Raw genomic sequence first — 8,695 nt, 5'->3', positions numbered from 1 at the left:
TACTTGAATGTTTTTTCTTAAAAAAATGCCCGGTGAATATTTTTTAGATACACACAATAAACATTTTTAGTAGGTGATAATTTTTTTAAATACACATAGGGAAAAGAAAAAGGGAGTCAACGCTCTCAACACTGGCCAATACTGCCCATAATTGGACATGGTGGCTTTAAAACCACAGAAGGGTTGATTTATACGGTTTCATAGTTTTGAGGGTAAAAATTATACCAAAACTGACAAGGATATGGTTCCATTGGGATGATTTAAAGGGTGGTTTCTATAAATCTTTGTTTCTCAAAATGGTTTGTCAATGAGTCCTCGAAAGAAATCAGAGCAACCAGAGAATCAATACACTCGGGAGCGATTCATCCTTGCCGAACGCAGCACCCCTCCTTCTCCGCTCCTCTCTATCGGGCGACCCAGGGACGAAAATGCCCAGCATCCAGCCCATTCATACCTTGGTGTCACATGGGCCCGAAGAAACCATTTCATTCGGCCCAACTAACGGCCCGGGTCGCCAATAATCCGTTGGACCCACTTGCAGTGACACATGCGTGAGGGCAAAATCGGCATTTGAGCCGATCGGAGGCGGGGGGTTAAACCCTAGCTGGCGGCACCCCCATATATAAGCGGGCACCCCTTCGCCCTCCGACCCTCTGAGCTTTCGGCGGCGGCGGCGCACTCATCGTGATCTCAACCAGGCGCGCACTCCTCCTCCTCGCCGTCGTCGTCTCCGGTCCACCGCCGCTCCACGCGACCATGGTGCGTTTCCTCTCCCCTGATTCGGTTGTTGCTGCGATTGGCCGTCGCAATTTCTCCTCGCTTCCGAAAGCGCGCAGATTCGGTAGATTCGCAACAGCTGCGGCGCTCGATTGCTTGATTCTAGGTAGGGTGGTATGCTAGGACAGGGTTGATTGGATGAAGCTGCGACAGGATTATGTATTTCTCTTCGGTTGTACCGTGTGGATGGTAGTAAATGTCGAGTATGCCATGAAGGAGGAAATTGCATTCGGCATCACTTGGTGGAATGGGGTAGCGTGGATGAATAGAGTTGACCTGCTTGAATGAAGAAGGGGTTGGGCGGTTTTAGATAACTGAATTAATCTCCATCCTTTTTTGTCGAGTTTTCATGGTTGCTACCTGTATTTCTAGTTATGCTGTTAGTGTCGGATCATCTCCAAACAGTTGGTTTGCACAATATGCTCTAACTCAGTAAATCTGCTGCCAGTTGGTCAGCTTCTACTAGAATTTACTGAAACCCATGGCCATCAGCCACACCCACACATAATTTATTCCTCCTAAAGCTACATATGGTATTTTTGTATCAACTTAGGCTGACTGTGCTGCACGAAACCAGAAATGTTCTGTAAATGCTGCCTTTCATGTTAGCCGAGTGGGTTGTCTAATGTAAATTGTGGTTTGTTGTTGCAGTCGTCGAAGAGGAAGACCAGGGAGCCCAAGGAGGAGAATGTCACCCTTGGACCGGCTGTCCGTGAGGGAGAGCATGTCTTTGGCGTTGCTCACATCTTTGCATCCTTCAATGACACTTTCATCGTAAGTATTTTCTTCTCAGCACCTATGCATTCAACACTGTTGTCTCATGTGTATTGACTCTAATCTCATTATGCAGCATGTGACTGACTTGTCTGGGAGGGAAACCCTGGTGCGGATCACTGGTATGCATCTTTTCCTATGCCATTACTTGCATTCACACTGTTAGTGATGGTACTTAATATGCACTGTTATTCCTCTAAACCATCCAGGTGGAATGAAGGTCAAGGCTGATCGTGATGAGTCTTCACCCTATGCTGCTATGCTTGCATCTCAGGATGTTGCTACACGTTGCAAGGTATGCATCCTCAAATATCAAGGCTTCACTTTCAGCTGTGCCTATTACCAGTTGTATTCTCTTCATTAGACTGATGCTTGGAATGCCGGTACATGACTAGGATGTAGTGCTGCATTGCTCCCTTGAGATGCTTTGTCTCAGAGTTTATTCTGTTCTTTCAGGAGCTTGGTATTACCGCACTGCACATTAAGCTCCGTGCCACTGGAGGCAACAAGACCAAGACACCTGGACCTGGAGCTCAGTCTGCTCTCAGGGCTCTTGCTCGTTCTGGGATGAAAATTGGGCGCATTGGTACGCAACGCTTTCTGATATAGTGTTTGTGGAAGCACATATGTCCCATCTTAGGGTTCCTTTGATTCAAAGGATTTGCATAGGAATTTTGGAGGATTAGAATCTTAGGAAATTTTCCTATATTGGTTGTTTGATTCATAGGATTGAATCCTATAGGATTTTTTCCTAAGAAATTTTTTGTACTACTTCCCATAGGATTTCTAGCATCCAGTCAAACCTCTTTGAAAGAATCCTTCGTTTTTCCTATGATGCAATCAAACAACCTAAAATCCTATAGGATTGAGATGAGCATGACATTTCAATCCTATGTTTTTCCTATTCCCATGTTTTTACAATCCTGCGAATCAAAGAGGATTGTGTCTGCATATGCCTGACCATAATGCTTGTTCTTGTGCTGCAGAGGACGTGACTCCAGTTCCCACTGACAGCACCCGCCGGAAGGGAGGAAGGAGGGGAAGGAGGCTGTAGGCTATCTTCCAACTCTACTGGTGGCAATCAAGAAACTTACTCCTCTCTGGGTAGTCCTGCTGTTTCTATGAATGTCATGAGGAGCTTTAATTTTGCTCTGTTGAGGATCATTTGCTGTTAGTCGTACTATGAATGTTGCTTGGATCCTATTTTTGGTTCAGAAACTTGTGGTATTTATGCAAAAAACTAGCTTTTCAGTCTATGGATACCTTGAAATGGAGTGATATCTTAATTCATATGGGTTGCTAGTCATCTTTTTGGTGATGCATTGGTGCTGTGAGAACTGTCACCCATAGTGCCCAGTGCTTTGCAATAACAGTCTTTAATATGGTACTCTGTTCTATGTTCATGTTCAACGGTTCTGCCTCATTGACTCCATTTTCTAGAAAGGTCTTTTGGTCATTGGCATGTACCCCCCTTTGACCCCCTTGAGTGTCCCCTGCCTCTGGTTACCGATGATTAGTTGGAGGGGCTACCCTGAGATCCAAATAAACCCGACTGCGTGCTCTCTGCTTTGGCCATGGTGGCTGCAGAAGAAGCTGCTGTAGTTGAGATGGTGTGCCATCGTGGTCAGAGAAGCTGCTGGAGTTGGGTAGATGGTCTGGAGAAGGATCTTCTGTTTGACTTTGAACACTATGGTGATGGGTAAGGAGAGGAGGCCACCGTGGTGGTGGTACAATACATGTGCTCAACTGCTGGTCTCCTTCCTCGACATCAGCCGTCGGGCCTGCAAATGCCGCACGTCTCATGCGGCACGCCCACTGCCTTTCACTTTCCCCTCATCTTCTGACCTCGTCTTCCGCTGATGCTTCCGACCTCGTCTCTTCCCCTGATGCTTCTCGCGGTACATTTTCCCCCATCCATGCCGCGCACATCTTCATCTCCTTTGACCTAATGAGTAGCACACCTTTCCTTCTTTCACTCCCGCATGACCCAAGCTCTTCCCCTTCTCGGTGCAACTCGTGGACATTCGAGCTGCCTCGACTGTTGTGGGGTTCTGCAACTGTGGCCACCCGGTGCTGGAATGGACCAATGGTGATGTTGGAACCCTCGGTGGTGGCGGATGCTGTAGCCGGCAAGGAGGTTGTTGGAGACGATGCTACGACGGTGATGTTTTTCGCTGCAACCATGGTCGATGAATGTTGGAACCAACATGGGGTGCTGCGATCGAGGCCACGGGGGTGCTGGAATCTATTGATGACGCTGTTGGAACCGGCTGTGGCGGATGCTACGGTGTTGACGGTTTTGCAACCATGAAGGTTGCTAGAACCGGCAAGAGACGATGCTACGGTGGGTTTTCGTTGTAACCATGGTCGCTGAATGCTCGAGCCAGCAACGAGGATGTTGCCATTGGGGATGGGGCGAAGTTGCTATGCGGGGTGTGCGATGCGAGCCTGCGACCATGTCGCAAGGAAGTTGGAACCATGCGACTGCGAGGGGCAATATGCAAGCAATTTGTGGCAGTGGTGGCGACCGTCAATGGCAGATGCTACAACCACGACGAGAGCTGCAAGCATCGACGGCGAGTTACGAGGAGCTGCGCGGCCGGGATATGCGGCAGTGCACCATGTCGAAAAAAGCTTCAACATCGACTATGTTTTTGCGACCAGTGCGGCGAGCTGATGGTGCTTCAACGGCGGTCGGTTTTTCCTCATCGAGAAGCGCATCGAGCGGAGCTGCGAAAGGTGGCATGTTGCCGCCCGCGTGCATCGCGGAGCTGCGAGGCATGCTATTGCAAGCTGTTTTGCAAGAAGAGCCTAGGCAAGGAAGAGGATCAGTGGCCAGGCGTGCTCGCATCTAACGGCCAGGGAGGTGACCGATCGAGCGCTTAGCCGGTCAGCTGGGCCCTAACATCGGCCTAAGCCGAGCGGATGCTCAAGTCCCGATTTCGTTTCTCTTTCTCTTTTTGGGACCTTCTTCCAAATGTCATGATCGGTCTGTACTTTTTCCTCTTCAGTTTCGGTCCGGTTGTAAACTGCACTGTAGCTCTGTTCCAAGTTTAATTAATTAAGTTCCTTGGTCCTTCGGGACCCAAGCATCGTTCAAAAAAGAATATAAAAAGCTCAAACGTACTATCTCTTATTATAATTTCACCATCGGAAAACAAATACTGTACGTTCAAAGGTAAATCCTCTGCAGAGCATGAGTGGCATCTCGCAATTTACACACTATACAAAAGAAAAGAACACTCAGATAGCGAGCATGGCGTAGCCGATGCCTGCTGCAAGCGTGCCGATCAGGCCTGCCGTCACCGGAGCAGCCGCGCTCCCCGGCGTGGTCGAGTTGGCCCCGTCAGCGCCCGGCGCCGGCGGGCTGCTCGCGTCGGATCCAGGGGTGCCCGGCGATGATCCGCCTCCCGGTGTACCCGGCGACGGCGCTGGACCAGTCGGCGATTGTGGCGAGTCCGGGGTTGCCCCGGGTGCAGCCGCCGGAGACATCGGGCTCGGCATCGGTGCGGCGGACGGCGGTGTCATGGAAGGGGGGAACATCGGGGTGGGCATCGGCGCGGCGGCCGGCGGTGTCATGGAAGGAGGAAACATCGGGCTTGGCATCGGCGCGGCGGACGGCGGCATCATGGAAGGAGGAGACATCGGGCTGGGCATCGGCGCGGCGGACGGCGGTGTCATGGAAGGCGGCGACATCGGGCTGGGCATCGGCGCGGCGGACGGCGGCGTCATGGAAGGAGGCGACGTCGGGCTGGGCATGGGCGGCGCGGACGACGGCGGCATGGAGGGGGGAGGGGGCGGCGGCAGGAGGCCCGGCGGCGTGTGGTCGACGGAGAGCACGACGACGATGAGCTTCTGCTCGGCCTTGCAGCTGGCCTCGTTGCCGCTGATGAAGAAGAAGGGGCCGGAGCGGTCGAGCGTGAAGACGGTGCTGCCGCCCTGGAACTTGCTCACGTAGGTCGTGGTGTTGCACGCGTTGTACGCCGCCTGGTCCACCAGCAGCACCGAGTCCGTGTCCTTGGGGTACACGAACACTGTCAAAAAAACAGAGCAAAAAAGCCGTCAGTTCACCATGCATGGCCAGGAGCCCTCGTTCGTCCGGTCGTTCGGTCGGGCGTGGAACTTACGGAGCTGGTCGCCGATGATGAACCGCATCCTCGACGACCACGTGTTCAGCGGCTCGGCGCCGGCCGCCGGCACGCTCCAGCCCCGCTGCTCGCCGACCCGGTACTGCGCCGCGCTCGCTGCCGCGGCCGCGAGGGCGAAGCAGAGGAGCCCTGCCAGACCGCGAGGACTCGCCATGTCTGGAAGATCAGTGAGTAGTTCCTAACTGCACTTATGAATATCAAACGTGTGGCTCGACTCGAGCGGTGCAACTTTGCAAGTGCACTTTGTGATCGCCGCGTGCGTGGTGTGGTGAGCTTTGGGATGAGGAAGAGACAAGGGTGGTTGGGGGTATTTGAAGAGCTCGGGGCCACTGCACTCCAGGGTGATCTTCCGAGCTGAACGCAAGGGAACTGCGACTTTACATGCAACGTGTCAGGCCTCGTCGACCTCTCGGGGCCAAGTTCGCCAAGGCATCGTATCCATCAAGACGGTTCGACGTAACTTTCACGGGACTGAAAGCTTCAGGGGCTCCGGGCTCGGGTTGGAACCTTGACGAATCGCCGGTTGACGCCGGCATAGCAAGTCTAGTCTATGCCCCTGGGTGCACGCGCAGGCACGCGGCCGCGGCTGGGGAGCGGACGGGTGTCCGTCCGTCCGTCGGAACCCACACGGTTTCCCGGGGAAAGTTGGGCACGTACGTACGCAGTACGCTGGCCGGCGGCGTCGTTGTCCGGGGAGTGATGAGTCGACGTGGGGGATGTTGTCCACCTCACACACGTCGGCAGCGTGGACGGGGACCCGATATGATTCCTCGGTCGCCGGCTTCGGTCGTTATGCGTGTCTGTACATTGGCCGAGTAGGCACGATCCGCCGAGTAGGTGGTAGTAGAGTCTGAGTTCGTCTGAAGAATATGTGAGGATGATCCTCTGTTTTGTTTTTTTGGGAAACCTTGATACTTTGCTTTGTTTCTGAGTGGAAGAGACAAAAGATTTTGGAAGTTTCGGAGCAATGCTAGACTTACATAAAACAAATTACGGGTTTTACGTAAGGCATGTTTGGTTGCCTGCATTAGGTCCAACCAAGCCCGCGTGATGCTTCCCATTCATTATAAGTAGCTACTACAACATCACAGTCAAACATATCGGAAGATTCCAATCTAACCCTACCACATCGACAGATCTAGCTAGAACTAGTAGAGAGGAGGTGTTCTTGTGTAAATCATTGTATGGTTGAGCGGCCTCCTTGAGTAATGAAATTCCTTTTTACCCTGCAAAAAAGAGAGGAGGTGGTGATTGAACTTATAGACGCCATCGGAAGAGCCGCGGAGGAGGTGCCTGGCACATCGGAGAGGAGGAGTAGTCGATCCGCCACAGCAGCCAACTGGTTGCTGGAGTAGTTGTGCCGCTTACCTCGTTGTCGAAGGGGATCTGCGCCGGAGGGAAAGCTCGAGAGGGAAAAAATGGTGGTGGGAGTTTTGCCGCGGCGGTTACCTTGGATATATAGGGCGACCGAATCGGCAGACGGTGACTCGAATTCGTCCTGCCACTTTTTCGAAGATGCGCCCTCGCTCCCGCCATCTCCCTGTCGCAGTTGTGCGGTGCAGCGTTCCTCTCCCCTGCATCGCTCGAGCCTGGCTCGCTGGAAACGACTGATTCAGCCATTTCTAATGGGCCTGGCTGAGCACTGCTTTAAGTTTCGTGCGAGCCAAGATTTTGATATGGATCAGGCAACCAAACAGGCTGAAAACTGCCTGCCCAGGTCTGGTTGGGCCTAATGCGAGCAACCAAACACATCCATAGTGGATGGTACAGGTCGACTCACTGATGGTAGGATGGCCACATCTGCCCCAAGATATGGGCGGCCCTCCTGACGGCTGAGGCTGTGGTCTAAGTTGGGAAGGCGTCCCACAAATTTGCTAATGTCTTCCCGACCTAATTGAAGTTCTGGCCAATGCAACTATTGGAAGATCCATCATCAAGATTGAAGTACTGGCCAATGCAACTATATCTCTGACCAGACTTGACAACGACAACACAAGGATGCTTATTCCTTCTTGAAGGTGTTGATTCAGAAAAAATTGACTTGGTCGTAGGCAGCGGCGAAGCTACGTGTTAGCTGTGGGGTCAACAAACCCCACAACATTTTTAAAAATAAGCCTAAAATAGTGTTTAATTACTGTTTATAATGAAGAAAAAGATTCAAAAAATACCATTGACCTCACAGATACTTTAGGTTGGCATCACCGTTGGTCATAGGTGCTAATTTCATATCTTGTTATGATTCGATCGTGGTTTCCTATGCCTGTACTTGTTGATGTTTTCTGGTTTGTTGCCTTACGCTAATTAAATAAGAAATAGTTGTGTGCATTACACTGCCGCGCACAGGTTGAAGGCTACAACCTCCTTTCAGAGAAAAAAAGATGAGCAAAACACGTATTGGCTGACGTTGCTAACGTCTCGTCATAGCCCTCATAGTTCGTAATTTTTGTGAGGGGCTGAAAATTATCAGTTAGTTTTACCAAATTATTAATTTTATGGAACAGGCCCCCTCCTCCTTCAAGAAATAGCCTAAGTTTTCTTTGTCTCTCGCCGGTGTCGCTGTAGGTCCGCCTCGTCTTCGGTGGCTTTAAGGCCATGGAATCATCGTCGGTGGGTGTGTGGAGGTGTGTTTTCGGGGATCTGTCCTTTGTGGATTTGCTCGGATCTAGTCGTAATTCATCTACGTTCGTGTGTCTTATTGGATCCTTCTGATCTACGCTACTCTTCAACGACAGTGGTTGCTTTTTTGGTGCGCTGGTCCTATGCGGTCTTAGTACGACGACTTCCTGGCTGTGTAGAACAACAAGTTTTGCCCGCTCCTGTGAGGGAGGGGTGATGACGGCGACGCGCCAACGGCTCGCTTCAGTGCTTGTAGTCGTCGCTAGGTGGTCTATGTATCTAGATGTAATTTTTATTACTTTTTATGTTCGTTGTACTACCATGATTAAAGATGAATAGATTAGAAGTTTTTCAAAAAAATCATTATTTTTTTAACAAAA

General features: G+C 51.2%; 2 protein-coding genes across 2 annotated transcripts; one reads left to right on the top strand and one right to left on the bottom strand.

Moving 5' to 3' along the window:
* Window positions 1-663: 663 nt before the first annotated feature.
* Window positions 664-2,841, top strand: LOC123149013 (40S ribosomal protein S14; the record flags this gene model as incomplete). The annotated part of the gene is given in 6 exon segments (XM_044568542.1): window positions 664-759; window positions 1,429-1,551; window positions 1,628-1,673; window positions 1,761-1,846; window positions 2,008-2,137; window positions 2,538-2,841. Coding segments are annotated over 6 exon segments (549 nt in total), but the record flags the coding sequence as incomplete, so codon positions are not given.
* A 1,819-nt stretch (window positions 2,842-4,660) lies between these two features.
* On the bottom strand, window positions 4,661-5,994 carry LOC100682479 (vegetative cell wall protein gp1). The gene is made up of 2 exons (XM_044568541.1): window positions 5,679-5,994; window positions 4,661-5,585 (listed from the first exon to the last, which is right to left on the bottom strand). Exons 1-2 carry the CDS (start codon window positions 5,851-5,853, stop codon window positions 4,795-4,797), a joined length of 966 nt encoding a protein of 321 aa, XP_044424476.1. The 5' UTR covers window positions 5,854-5,994; the 3' UTR covers window positions 4,661-4,794.
* Between the last annotated feature and the right edge of the window lie 2,701 nt (window positions 5,995-8,695).

The sequence above is a fragment of the Triticum aestivum genome, chromosome 7A, assembly GCF_018294505.1.
Source record: "Triticum aestivum cultivar Chinese Spring chromosome 7A, IWGSC CS RefSeq v2.1, whole genome shotgun sequence".
Lineage (NCBI taxonomy): Eukaryota > Viridiplantae > Streptophyta > Magnoliopsida > Poales > Poaceae > Triticum > Triticum aestivum.
The sequence above is the reverse complement of the archived record's forward strand: the minus strand, read 5'-3'. Positions and strand labels throughout refer to the sequence as shown.

What these genes read in the sequence shown, in the direction of transcription:
- LOC100682479 (XM_044568541.1), bottom strand. Translation starts at nt 5,853, where the DNA reads ATGGCGAGTCCTCGCGGTCTGGCAGGGCTCCTCTGCTTCGCCCTCGCG. An exon ending in CATCATCGGCGACCAGCTCC is followed by an intron (nt 5,586 to 5,678) that starts GTAAGTTCCACG and finishes TTTTTTTGACAG; the next exon opens with TGTTCGTGTACCCCAAGGAC.